The sequence below is a fragment of the Myotis nattereri genome, assembly GCF_964212035.1.
Source record: "Myotis nattereri genome assembly, chromosome: 2".
In the NCBI taxonomy this organism is placed as follows: domain Eukaryota; kingdom Metazoa; phylum Chordata; class Mammalia; order Chiroptera; family Vespertilionidae; genus Myotis; species Myotis nattereri.
In genome coordinates, this window is record NC_138076.1 from 198861072 (window position 1) to 198883112 (window position 22041).

General features: G+C 39.9%; 1 protein-coding gene across 2 annotated transcripts; it reads right to left on the minus strand.

Moving 5' to 3' along the window:
- Positions 1-1721: 1721 nt before the first annotated feature.
- Positions 1722-21833, minus strand: IKBIP (IKBKB interacting protein; the record flags this gene model as incomplete). Of its 2 annotated transcripts, none has more annotated exons than XM_081080932.1 (3): positions 21290-21661; positions 14051-14168; positions 1722-2633 (listed from the first exon to the last, which is right to left on the minus strand). In XM_081080932.1, the coding sequence occupies exons 1-3, from the start codon at positions 21463-21465 to the stop codon at positions 1878-1880; spliced, it is 1050 nt and encodes a 349-aa protein (XP_080937058.1). In that variant the 5' UTR covers positions 21466-21661. The 2 variants fall into 2 exon arrangements, with proteins under 2 accessions (XP_080937058.1, XP_080937057.1); XM_081080931.1 differs by lacking the exon at positions 1722-2633 and adding an exon at positions 9111-9947 and having other exon boundaries at positions 21290-21833.
- Positions 21834-22041: the final 208 nt, after the last annotated feature.

Consider the following 22041-nt stretch of genomic DNA (forward strand, 5'->3'; position numbering starts at 1 on the left):
TGTGAGTCATTATTTCAATGAGTAGAACTAGCACCAAATAAGATGAGTGCCTTGTTTATTTGGCACTGATAGAAACAAATATTCTTCATAAATGAATTTTCAGATAAATTTGTATTTTAAATGCTGAAAATTGTTTTTTTCATGTCTAAAATGCATTATTGTATCAAGATGATTCCATGGAGCATAATTTACAGTTCATTTGGTATCATGAACAGTCAAGGGCCCCTGCTGGGTTGTGGACTCAATCCCCAGTAGGGGGCATGCAGGAGGCAGCCGATCAATGATTCTCACCATTGTTGATGTTTCTATCCCTCTCCCTCCTCCTCTCTGAAATCAATAAAAATATATTTAAAAAATAAATATGTTCATAGAAAAACTTGCAAGGACATATACAAAAAATGAATAGTAGTATTGACTGAGAAAAACCGATAAGCCTTGAAGAACCTGGGAGATGCGGGCAAAACCACACCTTCACCCAAGGAGTTGCAGCCTCTGATCAGGTCAGCCTCCCTCAAGTTTCTCTTTGGCAATCCTTCTCAACATCCACATGAATTTCCTCAGGATTTTATTACAAATGCAGATTCTGACTCAGCAGCTCTGAGGTGGAGCCTGACATTCTATATTTCTAACAAGTGCCTGGGTGAGGTTGATGCTCTGGTCTCTTCGAAGGAGAGAGAGCTCTGTCTCTATTGGTACTGCCCTTGTGGTTCCAGATCCCACGAGCACTGGGTATAGCACAATTCTTCCCTTGGGATACTCATGAAATTAATAGATTAAACGTCTCCCCCTCCCCAACATGAGATAACTTGGATTACTGTTTCTTGCAACCAGAGCCCTGATTAAACCCCCTCATAGCCAATTGTAAGTTCTGTAAGATCAGGGAATACTTGTTAGCCAGCTATGTAGCCCCCAAAGCACCTACACTTGTGCTGGGCACACACTGAGCACTCAAACAATTTTCAAACAAATGAATTAAACAACTAAGGACAAAACTACCTCTTTTGCCCTAGCTGGTTTGGCTCAGTGGATAGAGCGTCGGCCTGCGGACTGAAGGATCTTGGGTTCAATTCCTGTCAAGGCCGCATGCTCGGGTTGTGGGCTTGATCCCCAGTAGGGGGCGTGCAGGAGGCAGCCGATCAATGATTCTCATCATTGATGTTTCTATCTCTCCCTTCCTCTCTGAAATCAATAAAAGTATATTTTAAAAAATACACTAAAAAACGATCTCTTCCTCTAAATCAGGGGTCCTCAAACTACGGCCCACAGGCCACATGCAAATACAAATATTGTATTTGTTCCCGTTTTGTTTTTTTACTTCAAAATAAGATATGTGCAGCGTGCATAGGAATTTGTTCATAGTTGTTTTTTTAAACTATAGTCCGGCCCTCCAAAGGTCTGAGGGACAGTGAACTGGCCCCCTGTTTAAATTAAAGTTTGAGGACCCCTGCTAAATGGATAATGAATGTAACAACCCTGATTCTGATAGCAGGATCCAGTTAGGACCCCAACCACACAGACTATGCTACCTGGCAGTCAGTGAGGGCAAGTGGGGATTCAGGTTCTGCCCCATCTAGTTTCCCAGTGCTAGATTGGCAGATCCGGCTTCTCCCCACTTGTCTGAGTGTGTGTGTGTGTCAGGGGGATGCATAAGGTTCTTGCTAAAGAAAGTTTCAATTACATGTTTTAGCATACTTATTTTGAAAAATCAAGTGCTCAACCCTTTTCAAGATTTTATTTTTAGTGTACAAAATGGAATCATGTACAAAATGGTATTTATTCCAGAATTTCATTATTTCTAACTTGTGAGTCTCTTCATAACATGACAGAGGTCCCATTTAAAAAACAACTTACTTCAGTCTAACCTAAATAATATCAAACTAATCCGTACCTGAAATGTGTGTTATTTCATCTTTTATATCCTTAATCTCAGCTTGGACTATTGTTAAATTAGATATTTTTTCATGTAAGAAAGCAATTTCTTTCTCTCTTTGTAGTAAGTCAGCAACCAGTCTCCCAATGCGTAGTGTTAAATCATTTACCAACGGTTCCAAACGGGCAAAGTCCTTCTTTAGATTATACACCTTAGGCTTTAGATCATTTGCAAAAGTCACTGTCTTCAGAACTTTAGCTCTGTCACTTTCTAAGCTTAACAACCTGTCTGTGTGCTTGTTGAAGTCACTCTTTAGCTCCGAAAGCATCTTCTTAACAGAGTTAATTCTCTGTGAATTTTCAGATGCTGTCTTTCGGAGCATTGCTGTTCGGTCAATGCTGCTGGAAAGGAGATCACCTATGTTTTTTACTGTATTTTTTTCTGTTTTTTCTATTTTACTTTCCAGTTCTTGCACAGAGTCTGTCAAGGATGTTATATCAGTTACTAAACCTGAAATACGACGTAGATCTGTCTTTATAGTTGTAATCTTGAGACCAACATCTTTTGCTGTGGAAGTTGTACTTTGGTGTACTTTTGTAATATCTTGTGAAAGAGTCGTCAAATTGTTGTTCAATATGCCCTGTTTTTCAGTTATCCTGTTGGACCAAGTTTTCAACTCATAAATTTCCTCCTGTAGATGCTTCAGATGAGCAATTATTTGAAAAGACTTCCATTGTTCCATGATAGCTTCAGACTTCTGACACTATAAGAAAATATACCACAGTAACTAAGTTGATTAAGATCTCAACAGTTAAAATTTAACTTAAATTTTGTTAATCCTCACCCGAGGGTATTTTTCCATTGATTTTTAGGGAGAGTGTAAGAGAGAGAGAAAGACAGAGAGAAACATCGATGTGAGAGAAACACACACATCGATTGGTTGCCTCCTGTACGAGCCCCAACCACGGGAGGAACCTTCAACCAAGGTACCTGCCCTTGACCGGAATAGAACACTGACGTTCTATCCACTGAGCCAAACCGGCTAGGACTCGACATAAATTTTGTTAGTTTTGACCATAATTTCACTGCTCCTCTGGAAAGCATTTGGTAAAAGATGTATTAAGTATATTACTAATGAATAAGAAGGAAAACTAAGGAAATATAAAATGTTACTGAGAATGACATTTTTCAGTTATTATTTTTGTACTATCAATCCTCTGTACAGTGACAAAATGAGCTAAAGGACAGTGACTTATTTTTCTGTTGCTGGACAAGGGAGGAGCCTTCTAGATGAGCACTGGTAGAATTGGAGGGTCAAACAAGGCACTATAACTTCTGAGACATAAGTTGTGTGTAGTTATAACAAGTGCCAGAATGAATGTCTAAGACACTTTAAATACAATTACCGTCCTAATACTTTTATGAATAATTTTCTGGGGTATCTATCTTGAATAGTTCAATTTAACTAATTCTTAAGTTCCTAATATGTTACTAGGCATGCCAGGTGTGAGAGACATAAAGATGAGTACAGCTTAGGCCAGTGATGGCGAACCTATGACACGCGTGTCAGAGGTGACACGCGAACTTATTTTTTTGGTTGACTTTTCTTTGTTAAATGGCATTTAAATATATAAAATAAATATCAAAAATATAAATCTTTGTTTTACTATGGTTGCAAATATCAAAACATTTCTATATGTGACACGGCACCAGAGTTAAGTTAGGGTTTTTCAAAATGCTGACACGCTGAGCTCAAAAGGTTTGCCATCACTGGTAGGCTGTGGTCTCAGTTCAGTTTATTGGTTTAGTAGAGAAGACAGACAGGTGAAAAACAAAACAACAAATAACAAAAGCTATCTCCACGGTTCCACAATTCCATGATTCCAAATACAAGTGGTTCTCAGTTCTTGTATGTTTCAGTGCCATTGTCCTTCCCCACCATCCACTGTATACTGATATCTCTGAACTGTCTTTTTGGTTTAACTTGGACACATTAGCTGATGAACATTTTGAGTGCCTGGCGTTATTTCAAGTTGTTTTTGTTGGTGGTGGTGGTGTGTGCAGGAGGCAACCAGTCAATGTGTCTCTCCCACATCAATGTTTCTCTCCCTCCCTCGAGGCCGCCCTCCACTTTCTCTGAAAAGCGTTAGAAAAAATATCCTTGGGTGAGGATTAAAAAAAAAAAAGGAGACAAAGGAGCACTATGTAGTTACAAAGAAACAAAAGGCTAAAATGAGGCAGTTAATTAATTCATAGCAGCAACCCAATTGCCCCAACATATATGTGTGTATATTTTAGAATTCTTTTCCTCAACAGGTTTATGCTTCATTAATTATTGGTGGGGGAGGTGCCCCTCCCACCCCCCTTTTTGATAGAGAAGTTAGATTGTGAAAATGTCATTGCAGCTATGGCAATAAGGGACAGCCACAAATGGGAAGGAAATCGAATAGTGATTGCAAAACCACGTTTTATTTTTAAGGGGAAAGTTTTGCAATAAAATGTATTCGCTAAAACAGAAAATCCCCAAGGGTGAAAAGAGATGGCTTACTTTCACCTATTTCATTACTAGGTTATCATTTATTAATGTATCTACTCTGTAAATGTTGTTTAATAGCATATAATTAAGATACCTCAGAAAGAGCTAAGTTTATTCTTAAAGGATCAAATCACTAAGAAGCTGCTAGTAAGCCTCTTTGTTTTACTTGGTAGCTTACAAAAGCAATTTATCAAGAACTTCCACTGACCTTTACTAAAATATAAACTCGATACATACACTGTAGGAACTGTCTACTAATTGTTTTACTGAATTATTATTATTTTTTAAATATATTTTATTGATTTTTTACAGAGAGGAAGGGAGAGAGATAGTCAGAAACATCGATGAGAGAGAAACATCGACCAGTTGCCCCCTGCACACCCCCCACTGGGGATGTGCCCGCAACCAAGGCAAATGCCCTTGACCGGAATCGAACCCGGGACCCTTCAGTCCGCAGCCCGACGCTCCATCCACTGAGCCAAACCGGTTTTGGCTTACTGAATTATTTTTAAAAATTACTTATGGCTTGCTTAAGCTACTTAGTTAGGATGTACAGAAGACAGGGAGAGTCTACCAGCACCAGTAGCAGTTCAAAAGATTCAGCCAATAATTTGAATATTTACCAAGTTATATATATGCTAGAGGCCTGGTGCATGAAATTCGTGTGGGGGGATGGAGGGAGATCCCTTAGCCTGGCCTGTGCCCTCTCGTCGTCTGGAAGCCCTTGGGGACATCCCTCTCACAGTCTGGGACCCCTTGCTCCTTACCGCCTGCCTGCTCGCTGCTCCTTACTGCTTGGCTCGCTGCTCCTTAGCGCTGCCACAGAGGTGGGAGAGGCTCCCGCCACCGCCACTGTGCTCACCAGCCGTGAGCCTGGCTTCTGGCTGGGCGGTGCTCCCCCTGTGGGAGTACACTGACCACCAGGAGGCAGCTCCTGCGTTGACAGTCTGTCCCCTGGTGGTCAGTGCGCATCATAGTAACCGGTCGTTCTGGCTGTTCCGCCGTTAACGGTTGCTTAGGCTTTTATTATATAGATGCAAAGTACTAAGCTAGATTGTCCTACAATGATAAATATTGTCTGGATATACAAACATAACAACATGGTTCCAGGGAATGATTTCTGGGTCCAATTGGCTTTCCAAAAACTTTGCTAAAAAATCTTTGAACTGCACTAAACGACCTGGAAAATGTCTCTAAAATTTAAGACCATTTTAAGACTGAAGGAATCATATCATTTGGTACAATTCCCTCATTTTACAAATTAAAAACCTCAAAATCAAGTGCCCAAGAACACACACTTGGTGGCAAAGCCTAGGTCAGAAGATTCCCAACTAAGGTTCTTTCTCCTCCCCTGCTTTCTCACTCTTTCCTCAACATTGATTAAGTCCTTCTTATGCCCAAGGCCCAAACAATTTTAGGTCACAGTTACAGCTTTTGAGTGACTCACAGTCTAGTTTAATAGCGATATGGTAGTCATTACTTGGCTACCACCAAGTTTGGCTGAATTACAGCTTTTTGAATCCTTAGAGTAGTTCTACTTACAGGTTCCTTGTGATTTTTTCCCTCCCCTGGTTGAACAGCAGTGGGTTGCATCAAATAGTGTGAGGTCAGTGGCCCCTGGAGTTGGTCAGACCCAAAAGCTTGTTTGCAATATTCTTAATCTTGCTGAGTCTCAATGTCCTCAATTGTAAAATGGGTCATAGTTAGCAAAGCTGTGGTGAGAACGCTAATGAACAAAATAAACTAACAAACAAAATAGAAACAAATGCACAGGTACAGAGAACAGACTGACAGCTGTCAGAGGGGAGGAGTTAGGGGGGCTGGGTGAAACAGGTGAAGGGATTAAGCAAAAACACCACCACCAAAAACTCAGACATAAACAGCAGTATGGTGATTACCAGAGGGAAAGGGGGTGGGAACAGGTAGGGGAGGATAAATGGTGATGGAAGAAGACTTGACTTAGGGTGGTGAACACACAATATATAGATGGTTTATTATAGAATTGTACCTCTGAAACATATAAATTTATTAACCAATGTCACCCCAATAAACTCAATTAAAAAAAAGACAAAAAAAGACATGCCAAGTGCCTGGATGACGTGACTCAGTGGTTGAGCGTTGACCTAAGAACCAGGAGATTATGGTTCCATTCCCCGTCAGGGCACTGGAGCATGCAGGAGGCAGCCCATCAATGATTCTCTCGCATCATTGATGTTTCTCTCTCTCACCCTCTCACTTCCTCTCTGAAATCAACAAAAATATATTTTAAAAAATCATGATGATGTATCAAATATGGTGATAGGCCAAACAATTAAGTAAATAGAAATGAAGGATACAAGAGATCACATCTCTCTGACAGGATGGAGGTTGAAAGAACAAACTCCAGCTAACTTTATAATCTATTTTATTAGTACGAAAATAAAAACAAAGAAATACAATTTTGTCAGTGCACACAGACAAGAACTTAGACATTCAGAACTCGAGGAATTTATGTTAAGATTCCAGAAATTAACGCTGTGACTTTTAATAGAAAGACTCTTCCATTTTTATGACCCACGGCTATCCACTGTAGTAGAACGTATTTGGGATTTCTCCCAAAATGTGCAAATTTACATAGTACAACTACCTGACCATGACTACCTTTTGTAACTGATTGCTTTCAAGTTGTTTGTGCTTAATTCCACTGAAACTGCATTACAAAAAGGGACTACAGTTGGTTATTGGCAAGAATGAACAAGAATAGTACTTCCATATACAGTTGTCTAGTTTTCAACACCAAGTTTGGACACTCTTGATATATCAGTTTACCAATAAAAGTCTCATGTGTTCCCCCTAGTCCTGCACATTTCGATTATCATTATTAGAAAAATACGGCTAGGTCTCTGCTTAATCACCTTGGTATGCCTGTCTTATTCCTTGTGACTCTATTACATAATTTTGAGTAAAATAAATCACTATGTGAAACAAATCTGTTTGGGTAATTAGTTTGGGGACCCTTTAAAATAATGACATACTTTTAATTACCCTAATTGTCATAACTTCTCTCTTTTTTAAATGTTTATTTTTTGTGTACCTGGCTCACTGTGGGGAGTGGTCCTGGGGCAAAGGAGAGAGGGTGGAGCAGAGCCTGAAAAGCAGAGCCTTTTATTTTAATTTTTTTAAAAAATGTTTTTATTGATTTTTAGAGAGGGGAAAGGAAAGGGAGAGATAGAAACACCGATCAGCTGCCTCCTGCAAGTCCCCTACTGGGGATGGAGCACACAACCCGGGCATGTCCCTTGACCACCTAGGAATCAATGGGTGACTTCTTGGTGCATAGGTTCAGCCACACCAGCTGGGCAAGCAGAACCTTTTAAATTTGTTTCATCAAATCCTGTGCCTGTGTGAAGAGGCCGAAGGTTGCACCTCTGGATGAGAAAGTAACCGCTCAGGCTTGGGGAAGGCGAGTGAAGGGGATGCCTGGAGAGCTGCGAGATGGTGGGAAGCTGACCTGGTCCCCAGAAAGGGGAAGCAGAGGTGGCAGGCTGGCTCTCATTTCTCGTTTTGCTGCTTTTTCCTCTTTAAAACAGGCTACAGGCTTATTGGTGTATGTTCTCGATAGAGTAATTTACCTAGAGATCCTGTATCTAGCAAACTCAGGAGTCTGTAACACAGTCAAAACTTTTTTAAAATAAAAAGCCCAGCTATACAGAGATATTCCAAAAGTCCATACTTAAAGCATATACATGTCATTCCTAGGAAAAGCTTTAAAAAAAAACAAACAAACCCAAAAAACAAACAAAACAAAACAAAAAAAACCCCAACCATATGGGTGGGGCAAAAGTAGGCTTACAGTTGTTTGTATGGAAAATAATACACTAATGAATAAATAATAATACAAGAATAAATTTTTGCTTACTCACAACTGTAAACCTACTTTTGCCCACTCTATATTACTCTTATTTAAAAATTCTTACAAGTATCTATAACACAGTTTAGAACCTTAACAAAAAGTAAAAACATTTCCAAGGCTCCATAGTTTTCAAACAGTGCATATTAATTCATCGCAAAGTACCCCAATCTTGCTCTTGGGCATGTTATTTTTTTAGTTTAGACAAAATTCCTATGAACTCCATGGTCTGGATTCTTAGCCTGTAGCAAATTACAAGGGAAATGAAGGCCCGGCTGAGGCTGGCACTTCACCGACCCACCTGACAGTAACAGGTCAGTGGGTCACCTTTTCAGGTGACAGAAGAGATATAAGAAGTAGACATAAGGTTTGAAAAATAGCCAACGGGTCACTTAGTGAGGAGGTAAACACCCCTCATTAGCTACTAGAGATACTAATATATTTGGGTCCAATGGGTGAAAGTCATAATAATGACCAGTAATTATTAGAAAAACATGAAAAATACTAAGGATATTACTTTTTAAAAAGTATACATATATATATATACATATATATATATATATATATATATATACATACACACACACACATATATATATATATATATTAGAATTATTTCTATTTAAAATGATTAAAATGAAATAAGTGGTATTGCTTAGAGATAAGCTTTGATTGTCTGGATAATACACTTCTGTGGACATCTCACCTCTTTCCCAATAATGTAGGGTAAGTGAGACATATCAAAATAACACAGAAGCATGGAACTAATAAACTGATGTACAGTAATATGGTTCATCAGAATAAATGTAGTGCGTTTAAAGGTCACTATCAATTCCTTTATTTTCTAGATTACGTTCTTTTAAAGTTCCCTTTTCCCCTGCACTTGAATATACTATAAAGTCATGAACTTTTCCTTTCAGAACGTCCAGTTCATTTTGCATCTTTAATATGCTGTTGTCGTACTGAAGTCCTTCAAGAGTTTTCTGCATCTCCATGATCTCAGATACTGCTTTCAGCATATCATCTTCCATATTGAACATCTGAAGAGTTAAATCTTCCATTTTCTTTTCTGTCCCTATCAGATCCTGAGAGACTCTGAGAACAGACCGAATTGCACTTTCAATGGTTGGCAAATGTGTCTTGCATTCCTCAACTTTGGGTTCATAGTTGGAAAGCTTATTAGTCAGGTCTTCATCCCTGGCCAAGAGAGCATGCTGTTCCGCTTCCAACTTTTCCACTGCTTTTGCATCAGAGCCCAGCTGCTCCTCGACTCGCAGAAGATCCTCTTCTTCTTGTCTTTTCACTGTTCTGATATTTCTGAGTGTGCTGTCTTCCAGATCTTTTAGCCTTTCCGTGAGCAGCTTTATTCCTTGTTCAGCTGAGTTAATTTGGACAGTCACTTGCGAATGCATATGCTTTGATTCTGATTTGAAAGTGTCTGTATCAGCATTCATTTCTTCCAGGCTTCTCTCCCAGAAATTTGTGACATTTTGGAATTTCTCATTAAGGCTTTGCATCTTTTGCGCGAGCATCTCTTCACTACTTTGAATGTCATGCATGATATGCTGGAGGCTGGATACTTCCTGCTCAACCTGGGTCACCAAAGACATGGATGATGTAGCTTCTTGCAGGATACTTTCAGTAGACTCAAGCTGCATTTATAACACAAAACAATTCCCAAGGCTACTTAATAACTTTTATATTAGGGAAACATACTTTAACAGTCACGTGCCAATTTCAAATTCTGACGATGTCTAAAATACCAAGTATATCAGAGCCATACTGGCAAAAACATTTATTACTTTCACGTTGTTTTAACGTATTTAAATTTAATAGATTAGCACTACGGCAGAGAAATATACCTGAACTTATAATCCTAAATACTTGCACATTTTCATAGAGGGATATTCAACTGAAAGATAATGCTAAAGGGAGCCTGGAGTATAGCATATTTCTTTCTTTTTTTACTCCAATGGAAAGCGACTTAGTTGTTATTTCTATGGTTATTTGAATTTTTAAGAAACTGTAGGTTAGTTATAAAATTTTTTCACTTTTCTAAATCCAATGATTCTGGAAGAGTTTCTGCCTGAAAAAAAAGTTGGTTGACCGACCTTTGTGGAGAAGATACCAGAATCAGATCTTACAAATATCACAAAGGCAAAATGAAGAAAAAGCTAGTGCAGTGAGACAACTATGTCAAATAGCAAAGTGTCCTAAATATCTGTAAATTATGGTAAGCTCCTGGCATGTCCTCATGTGTCCGGAACATAGGTAGACGAGGTTGTGCGTCTCTCTTAGTCTACACTTACAAAGATAACAGCCTTAGACACACAGGAAGGACTAGGAATGAATATTAATTTATCAAATGTTTGCAGCCTTGTGTTGAAGACTTAATACTGTTTAAGACACAGTTCTGCCCTTAAGCAGCTTAGTGTAATTGGGGTGAAAGCCAAGTCTATATACACTATGATAGGGGAAGAACTATGGGAGCACTTACATGGGGCACCCAAACGAGACTTTGATGATCAAGGAAAGTATTCTAGAAGCATTATCTAGTATCTGCTTCTACTTACTTCCTCCCTGAATCATCCTACACACTACAGTCAAATTAAGCTTTTAGGAACTGCTATGAATATCATGGTACAATATGATGTTTTCTAGGTTCAAGGCCCAAATTCTATAACCTCTCTCTATACTTGTCTTCCCTCCTCTTTGCTTAGCTGAGTTCTGTCCTTCCTTCAAGGCTCAGACCAGATCTCAGCTCTTCAGTGCAGCATTCTCTCATAACCCTAGTCTGACAGCCCAAACTCCTGTACAGCAGCACATACTGTATTATGTATTTGCCACCTATTTGGCACTCAGCACATATGATTCAAGAATTTTTGAGTGTTCACTCTGGGCAGGAACTGTGCTAGACACTGGACATAAAATTATAGATATAGTATAGTCCCTGGCTTCACAATTTGGCAGGGGAGACAGAGATTTGGATCTTTTATATTCTAGAGTTCCAGTAATACTTATTGAGTGTCCTTTGTTCCATTATTATATAGAGATACAGGAATATAGAGATACAAGACACTGCAATTGGCCTAAAGATCAGTAAAGGTGTCAATTAACAACAACAAAATCACAATAGATTATGACTTGTGTTATGACAGAATTAGCACGGGAGAATGGATGCTTAAGGAGAGGTTAGAAGTCTGGATCTCAGTGAGGGAAGGCTTAGGAAGTGACTCAGAAATCTGACCCCTTAACAGACTGATGAATGAGACAGTGAAGAGAGGAGAGCTTCTAAATTCCTTAGGCGAAGAGAGCATATCTGGTACATTTTTGTAGTCCCCGTATCTCGGGGTATGAAGAACATGTTTGCTGATGTTTAGGAAGAAGAATGGTGTCCAGCCATCATGGCTCAGGGGCTGAGCGTTGACCTATGAACCAAGAAGTCACGGTTTGATTCCCAGTCAGGGCTCATGCCCAGGTTGGGGCGCAATCCCCAGTGGGGGGCGTGCAGGAGGCAGCTGATGGATGATTCTCTCTCATCATTGATGTTTCTGTCTCTCTCTTCCTCTCTAAAATCAATAAAAATTTATTTAAAAAAAAAAAAGAAAGAAAGAAAAAGAAAGAAGAATGGCCATAAACCTTCTGGGCCTACCCCCATCATACCTGGAGCAGTTCCAGGTGACAGCTGGGAGCAATGTGCAACCCCACTGAATAATATAATAGGACCACTTTGAAACCTTGTTTACAAATTATCTTCAGTGCACACATGTAGCCATAATACAAGTTCCTTTAAAAGCCAATTTTGAGAAATACTTGTACATTGGTAATACTGCTAGGTCTAGTTGTCTTGTTAGCAGCATTTGGAAGAGGCAAGCTTATCTTCCCCAAGGTAATTTCCTACCTGGACTGTTCATCAGAGCACCACTATATTCTGAGGCATATATCTCAAGAGTCCCAAAAGTTCAAAAGGATAACAAGGTTTCAAGATTTAATTTGCAAACACATATAGCGACTAGTATACCACAACAGCTGTCATTTATGGGCTGACAATATATTCTAATAGTTTTACATTTTTTTACAGAGAGCGAATACCTTAAATTTATTACTGCTTGAAAGTTTTTCAAAGTTTACATATGTATTGTATCTCATCTAATCCTTATAAAAATTTGTTATTCTCATTTAATAAATGAGGAAACGGGGGCCAAGAGGAGTTAAGGTGATTTTTTTCTGAGGTGATGTAGTTGTGATGGGAGTCCAGGTCTAGTTTTTTCCTCCTACTGCATTACGCTAGCCATGAGGATCAGCTTTGTGAGAAGGCAGCTGTTGTTAAACTACCCCTAGGCAGACTGGGAGAGAAAGAGCTATGCAAAGACTGAATATTTTTTGGATCCTATGATAATATATATTTTAATAGTTAAAAAAATCTGCTTTAAAAAGCATTTTATTTGCTACCAAATTTTTCATTTAAAAAGGAAATCTGCCCTAACTGGTTTGGCTCAGTGGATAGAGCATCAGCCTGCGGACTGAAGGGTCCCAGGTTCGATTCCGGTCAAGGGCATGTACCTTGGTTGTGGGCATATCCCCAGTGGGGTGTGTGCAGGAGGCAGCTGATTGAGGTTTCTCTCTCTTTGATATTTTTGATTCTCTATCCCTCTTCCTTCCACTCTGTAAAAAAATCAATAAAATATATTTAAAAAAAATAAAAAGGAAATCTTTCTTCAAAATTTGCTTTCCATAGCTTTTAAGCACGTTCTGTTTCCTGACACTTTTTTCTATCATCTTCCCCCTGATGAGAGGGGCCTCCAACAATTATAACCAGATTCCAACTTGAGCTCTACGTCAAAATATCAATTCTTGCAGCTCCTTCCCAGAGGCCCCTAAGCTCACATTTGATCCCCTGGCATGTTCGAGGGGATGTATGATTTTCATCCATAGCTTTTACCTTCTGAGGGAATATATGCCCATTTTGTGCATGAAGCTGCAGGAACTTAGACCCTCTACTTTTTTTCTGTTTATTTTTATAACATTCTTGCTCACCCTGGTGCCAGACACAAGTCCTATCTACCTTATGACTTAAGTAAAGATTTAGTGCATGAAGAAATGAACAAACAAGATATGTTTCCCAATGATACCTTGGTCCCCAGTAGCCAGGCAAGGCCCACAGATACCTCATTGATTACAGCAGACCCTCTCCTGAGAAGTGTAGTAGCTAACATTTTTTTAATCGGTTGCACATTTCTAAGAATCCCAGAAATAATGCATCTGCATTTTCAGCTTGAAGAAACACAACAAAGACATGGATTTCAATTTTCATTTGGTTACAAAATCAATATTTATTTTTAGGTTAATCAGTCCTGTATGCACACATATATGTTTACCAAGCAGGAAGTAAAGAATAAAACATCGATGAAACTTTGCCCAACAAATGCTTTTCCTATTCTAATTTTATACCAAAATATCAAGCATATACACTTGATATTTAAATAGAAAATTGAGGTCACTGCAATATGAGCATGTTAGTCTTTTCAAACAATAACAGTAGTTGTATTTTAAAAAATTATTTTCCTTTCAAAAATATAATTTAATTCTAAATTGGATTGAAGGGAGAATGTAAAAAGGTAGGGAGACCTGTGAGAGTTAAAATAGCATTGCTTAAAAGGTAAAAAAAGAGAAGAATTTATGAACTGGGGTAGAATGATGCTAGGAGGAAGGAAAGTGGAAAACAATCTTCCCAAATAAGACAATTAATAATTACCTTTTCTGAAATTAAACTGATTTTACTTTGAAGCCCTTGGAATTCGTTGTTTTCTATTTTCAGTAATTGGTATTCGTTTTCCACCTTTGCAAACTTTTCCGATTGTTGAAATACAAACCTGGAAAAGAAAAAAAAATCACTATCTTACCTAATTCATATCTATTTAAGTCTGAATTTTAAAGGAGTATTTTATACCCACTTCTGGTAAGGACGACATAAATTCTGGTATGGGTACTGGCAGCTTTTATTACTTTATTTCAATAAATATTTAGGTAGGTAGTGGTTAAATGATACTACTCATGCAAAGATGAATGAAACTGCTCCTGTTCAAGTTCACAGCTAGCTCAGTGAGCAAGACGGTGTGATAGCTGTAATAGATATACGCAGAAGAAATATTTTGAAGGAGGAAATAATGAATTATTTATTTTTTTTAAAGATCTTAGTCTTTGCCTTTTTATTTATTTATTTATTTTTTACAGAGAGGAAGGGAGAGGGATAGAGAGTTAGAAACATTGATGAGAAAGAAACATCGATCAGCTGCCTCCTGCACACCTCCTACTGGGGATGTGCCCGCAACCAAGGTACATGCCCTTGACTGGAATCAAATCTAAGACCCTTCAGTCCACAGGTCAACACTCCATCACTGAGCCAAACCGGTTAGGGCAATAATGAATTATTTAGAAAAAAAATGTGATCTCTACTATTTTGCCTATGTAAAAAAAAAAGCATTTTTAGATGAAAATGTAAAAGAGGGAAAAAAAGCAAGCAGTGGAGTGGAAGGAAGAAGACATGATGGTGATTAGAAGTTGCAAAATAACCAGACTCAAAACTGATGAACATAAGAGTCACTGTTAAAGTGACAATAGAACACATATGCAGTGCAAGGTGTATCATATACACAATTGTTTATAGTAAGAAATACACGTCATATAGATGTACTTTGGATGTCCTAAAATTGGAGTGTTTTTCCATCTGGCAGATAGTACAGGGTAGAAGCATGAAAAAGTTATCCCAGTTTTAAAAACTATAAATGGACTGTTTTGTGTTTAGAACTTGAAATGAGCAAGCACAAAAGACATGCTTCGAATATAGTACCATTCTGGTCCATCTACTTTGACTCAATTCTTTGGGATCTGAAGGAGCAGCAGTTGAAATTCTTCGTGTGTTTGATGCATCAAAAAGCAGTGGAGGTTTGGGAGGAGGGGGGCAAAAAGGGAGAAAATGGGAGTCATCTGTAATGCTGTCCATAATAAAAAGAAAAAAAGAATAATAGCATGACACAGCCAGCCATTTTTCTATCATATTAAATTTTTAATGAATTTCTGCTATTAGTACAAAAAAAAAAAAGGCAGTGGAGCCCTGTTCAGGTGGCTCAGCTGGCTGGAGTATCATCCTGTACACCAAAAGGTTGCAGGTTCAATTCCTGGTCAGGGCACATACCTAGGTTGTAGGTTCGATCCTGGATGGGGTGCATACAAGAGGCAACCAATCAATGTTTCTCTCTCTCTCAAATCAATAAAAACATATCCTCAAGTGAGGATTGAAAAAAAAAAAAAGGCAGGTGGAGCAAAACCTGTGAAGCCAGTGTCTAAATCAGAGTACAAAGACCAGTGGTTCAAAAGCTTTGCTGCATATTAGAGTCACCTGGCAGTTTTAAAAAAGTCTGATGCCTGGGTCACACACACAGAAATTCTGATGTAACTGGTTGGGGATTTGACTTGGATATTGTAAAATTTAAAAGCTTGCCAGGTTATCCGAATGCTCAGCCAAGTAAAAACCACTAATTGACACTGGTTTGTGAAATTGACTTCGGAAGTCAAACATTTAAAGATCCCAAACTTCAATGGAGGGGTAGAAGATATGAGCTTTGTGCATCATTGCAAAGGTGGTGATATTTCAGACTCATAAATGTCATCATTATGCTGTTTCTATAAAACTGTTCAAAGCTAAAATAGACTTTTTGCTTTTTAAACAAATGTTTACAATGTCAGATGAAATAAATTTATTTTAGTGATGGCTCCCATCCATTCTATAACACTGAATTGTGCTAATAGGAACTTTTAAATAAAACTTCTGAAAAAAAAAATAAAACTTCTGGTTATTAGAAAATGCCATTATCCTAATTTTTAAAGATGGATATGTAGATTTAATTCTCTTTTGATTGGTTGTTTCATTCTTGGCTTTTAAGAGGTTCTTTTCAGAGTATAGGCTTATCTGAGACCAACAGACCACGGATAGAGACCATTCTAAAGAAATACATCTAATTTCAAGGACTTTAATTCTGAAAAACTAATTTTTAAAACGGGCTTTTTAACAGGAGCAGTTCAAAGCCTTTTTACACCCATCTTCCCTAGTTTAGATGAGATAAACAATTAGGGTCTGCTAAGGGCTACAGCTCGTAGTTGAAGAAAGAAAAGAACTATAAGTAGTTCTGGAGTAAAGATTTCTATCTCTAGGGCCTTACCTCTTTTTAGATTAATAATACTGGTTGAGTGTGGACTTGGGCAACTTTGGCTCTGGCATTTACTAGCTATATAACCTCGCTGGGTAAGCTATTGAAGTTATCTTTGCTGGTTCCCTCATCTGTCAAGAGGGGATACTACTACTGAGTTCATAGAGTTGTTGTACAGATTAAATAGGTTCTTATTTACAAAACTTCTAGACAGTGCCTAGAGCAGGGGTGGGCAACCCCTGGCACGCGTGCCAAACATGGCACGCCAGTAACTTTTGCTGGCATGCGAAACCCTCTCTTATAATCTTCCATTTAAAATTTTTTTCTTAATATCGACTTTTTTTTATTTTTCAGATAAATTCAGTGTAGGTGCATCTTAGAAAAATAAATAATTTTACATAACAAGCTATCTTAAAGACCATAGACATGGATTGACGAGAGAGGGGAAGAGCAATTTCTATGCCTCTGCCTTAACTCTCCCTGCCTTCCTAGATCCGACCAGTGTTTTGGTTTCATCCACATATGCTTGTGAATCTTTGTTCTCAGTGATGAATTTTGTTAAGTCTCGTAATAGGAGTAGCCTGACGGATGAAAGTAGTAGCTCGTGCATATCTCTGAAGGTCACGAAATATAAATCTGATGTAAAATCTTTGTCATCAGTGATGCAGCAGCAAAAATCCCACTGATAATATCAAACGGGGTCATAAAGTTTTCTGTTGGATTATCAGTGTACATGTATACATTAAAAAATACATGTATTTTTCATCATCATATACTGTGTTTTTGTCGCTCGAATGAATTTTATTATTTCTTCAAGGTTCTTCACATACGTACACCTTAAGAGATATCAAGTAGGTGTAAGATGTTCTCAAAAAATTAGGGTTGGCACGCAGAAGAATTCTGAGTCAGAGATTTTGCTGGTTTTGGCACGCACTCACAAAAAGGTTGCCTACCCCTGGCCTAGAGTGTAACACCTCAGCTGTTCTCTCGTACCCTTGCCTTTTCTTTTGGACTGCACTGTGCAGCTACTTTGCCATCCTTCTGACAAGCCTATAGTGGGTAATAGAAACCCCAGGCTTGCCCCGCTTTGAAACCAGGGTAGGGTTTATAGCAAATGAAGGATGCATTGAATGGATGAGACCTCGAACAGGAAAGAGAATAGCTCTTATTCTGTTTTCGGCCGCTTTTCCTTATCATATAGGTAAAGGTCTTGAAGCCCAGCTAGTGTGACTCAGTGGTTGAACGTTGACCCATGCACCAGGAGGTCGCTGGTTCAATTCCTGGTCAGGGCACATGCCTGGGTTGCAGGCTCACTCGGGGGGGTGGGGCTGGGGGTGGGGGGGTGGGGGGGAGGCTGCGGGAGACAGCCAGATTGATGTTGATGTTTCTTTCTCATTGATATTTCTATCTCTCTCCATTCTTCTCTCTAAAATCAAGAAAAACATATATATATATAAAGAAAGGTCTTGGAGGCTTGGAAATGTAGGAGAAAAGGACCCATGTTAATTGGCTACCATAGTAGAGTTTACAAAAGGAACCTTTCTGACTCCATAATCCATTGCAGTCTATAGAGACTTATACAGATCCAGGGCTCTATAGTATTAAACTGCATTTCCACATTGTGCTGCCTCTGCACAGCACCTTTAAGACTCTGATGGTGGCAGACAGCTGATTGAGGACTAATATTTTATAGGAGTTTCCCTGTTTCTGTTTCAATGTAATGAGAAAGAGGCAAATAACCAAAGGAAACTGTTATTATGGACCTTCAGCAAGAAAGGAAGTTTCAGGGCTACTGCTAGGGTCAGTACCCCCTTAGCCCTGTTTCATTTTCAGCATAATACTGAATGGTCAGAAAAACATTGATTATATTCCATTTTTTTAAAAAAATATATTTTTATTGATTTCAGAGAGGAAGGGAGAGGGAGGTAGAAACATCAATAGTGAGAGAGAATCATCGATTGCTGCTTCTTGCACACCCTACACTGGGGATCGAGCCCACAGCCCGGGCATGTGCCCTAACCAAGAATCAAACCCTGACCTCCAGGTTCATAGGTCGACGCTCAACCACTCAGCCAGACCGGCAGGGCAAGAATAAACTATCTTTTAGACAAAACTTCTTTAACAACAAAAAGCTGAAAAAGGGGGTTAGCCGTGATTTTGCTGTATACAACTTGTAGTGTGTTAGATGACAGACAAAAAAACCCGAGTTAGCTGGCTGTTTAAAGAGCTTTTGACTTCTTACACATAATTATCACAAATGTGTTGAAAAAAATTTATAAAGGCAATTTAGAAATCTGTTGAAACTTCCAAGAACACTTTTTTTTTTTACACTGGAACTTCTGGTTTTTAATTTACATAATTAAATAAATTTGTAAAGTATCATTTGTGTCTTATTTAGTAACTACACAACTTTTAAACTTTTTGAAAGCAGAATTTCTTCAAAAATTTTCTTAAGAGTTTACAAACAGTATGCAAGTTAACACTTAAAGCCATATAGTCTTGGGCAACTGTTATCTCCAACATCTTATTGTTAAACTGACAAGTCAGGACTTTATCTGTTACACATTATCTATTTACTTTCTAAACAAGAATTCCAAGCCTAAAGGCCTTCAGTAAGTAGAGATGTCTTGAAATCCTCCTGAGGCAGTGGAAGGGTTTAAACTTCCCCTCCCAATTTAATCTAAGTGTAAGAAGATGGATAAACTGTGTTGACAGGCACATGTTCAATGTTGTATTTTAACAATCAGGACAATGTCAGTACAATAAGCATTAAGTATTTGACCAACAGACCTACAGATGCTGAAGCATGTGTTCTAGAGGTAAAAGAATCTCGATGGCTTTGTAGTAATTCTAGTATTTTGAGATGCCAAATGTTTATTTGGAAAATACTTGCAAATGTCTTACCAGAATAATTTTTCATTCCCGAATTTACCATGAAAAAATATTTTGCTATAAACAGTGACTGAAGTATTTCTACTTCCAACTCTTGTGGCAAAAGATTTCACAAGAGCAATTAACAGTCAGCTATTTTAATAACAATCATAGAATCTGCCTGTTTTAGAAAAAAGCTTTAGATATTGTTTTATCATTTTGCAAAGACAGTTCAAATAAAATCTTCCTACTGAACGTAATTTCTTTGGGTCTTTACTGTAGGCACTAACAAATTCTGTGGAAAGTAACCTCACAGGGTAATTTGGTCATATATTCCTAACCGGGCAGGTCATGGTGGGTAGTCACATCCCAGGCATATAACTTTTTTAGTAAAGGTTTGCCTTTGCCTTAGGCAAGCCCTGTCCATTATTTCTGTTATCTAGGTTAGCACACCTTTGAAATAAATAACCACCCTCAGGAGAATTAATCTTGTTAACTATCCTATAATCAAATCCCCATCTTGCTTTTTCCCACCGTTATATATTTTTCCTTAAGTTCTCTCCTTAATTTCAAAGGCATAAAAGAAAGTGCAAAACTGTTACTCTCTGGGGCATTTTTAGATCTTGCTTCCCAGCAACTGTCACCAGTTCTGGCTTAAATAAACTATTAATAAAAATTCTCTGGTTTTGTACATTTCTTATGCCAACAGATTACTATTAGTGTTTTTCCCCAGAACAAGAACTAAACTTTTGAAAAAGCGAACAATTTAGCTCCCATGAATATGTATCTTCAGATAAATTCAGTAAGTAAAACCAGTTTATCAGGTTCCAGAGAAAAGGAATGTATATCTTTGAGCAAACTAAATTCTATCACTGAATAACCTTCCCAATACAAAAAGGGTTTAACTTACCTAAAGAAGGCCAGGCATTTTAAGATATAAGAGCAGTTTTCAAAACAGTAAATTCAGTACATTTATTCCTTTGAGGCCAAAATAAAATATTCCATAAACAAAAATAACATTAGTAAATGACAATATATCAAGAGACCATTTAATAATCAACATTTCACATCACTGTGACAAACTTTTATCAAGTTCAACTTAGGATGAGTCACCACTAAAGTACAATTCGAAACTCAGTAGCATGAAAGATGTTCTAGACTAGAGGATGCCCAGGGCCCCTTCTAGAATTTGATCACTTTCGAAGACGAATAACTATCTTCTAAATACCTTAAAAATCAATGAAAAAATGGAGGGAAAGTCTAATGTAAAGTGTGTCTTGTCACAAGTGCTACGACATACTTTTGTAGCTTCCCAGAACCCAAATGCGATCTGCAGCCTAGGCACAGACTTCACATTCACATGAACGCGTGCACGCGGATCAGAACATGAGAAATCCTCCCAACTCTGATATAATCATTAACGTTTGTTGCTTTGAGATCCTAATGAATTCTTTCAAGGTTGCACACGTGGCCATCAGGCATTTACAGGGCGGGGCGAATCTGTCCCGGACGCATGCATAGCGGACTGGAATAACGTGTTTATGGAAACGGTCGAGCTCCTGAAGTGTAGCAGGCACTGGATAAAAAAAAAGTTTGGCCGAATCCGTTCTCTATTAAGAAATGGCTGACTCGTCCCAACCCCCCACCCCCCCTCAACTGCAGTTGAGCGATCGGGGAGCGATCCTGGCGCAAAGTTAAAACGAGTTACAGGAAAAGAGTGAAAGGAAGAAGAAACTGGGTTGTCCCCTGTTTGAGGTCGAGGCAGAGGAACAGAAGCCGCAAAATTGGGGGTGTGTGTGTGTGTGTTTGGAGATCTGTGGATGCCGAGACGGGTGGGGCCAGGGCGGGATTCCGACAGGAGCGGGGCGACCGCTGGAGGCCGGACCTGGGGCCCGTGCGGCCTCGCGCCCACTTACCAGGCCAGGCCCAGGCACATGCCCAGCGACAGCAGGCTCACGCCGGTCCGGGGGTCCGCCCAGCCCCCGCTTCCACCGTCCCGCGCCTCGGCGCTCTTCCCGCCCTCGCTCCGCTTCCCGGGATCCGCGGGGGCTCCCTTGGGCCCTGACTTCTTCCGGTTCTTCACCTCGGACATGTCTGGAGGTCCGCAGGACAGCAGACTCCGGGCGGCCCCGACACCCAGAGGGAGTGGGACGTGGCCGCCTCAGCCTCCGCTGGAAGCCGCGGCGGTGACCGCGCCCCCGCCCAGACTTAGCGCCGCCCACGAACCAGGCCCCTCCCGCTCCCGGCCATCCTCGCTGCTTCGCGGGGTCCTCCCGTCTCCTAGTTCCTCCAGCTGAGTCGGGCGGTGACCCCACTACCCGCTTCCTCAGCGTGAACGCTGCAAACCCCAGGAAATCGCAGATTCCGGGCGCTGGCGAGCCGCGGGGACGCCGGGGGTGGGGCGGGGCAACGCGCGCCAAGCCCAGCGCGCCGCCGCCTGGGTCCTCCCCTCACGGGAACGCGGCGCGCCCCCGCGGCGGAGCCACGCCCCCGCGCCTGAGCCACGCCCCCAGCCACGCCCCCGCCGTGGGCAGGGTGCAGGGCGCTTCCTTGTGCGTGCGCGGGCTAAACCCGGAGCGGGAGCGCGCGCGGCGGCCGCCCGCCTTGGGGCTTGGGGTGTGTTTATTTGCATGCGCGGGCGCGCGGCGGCCGGCTGGGCGGGTTCCGC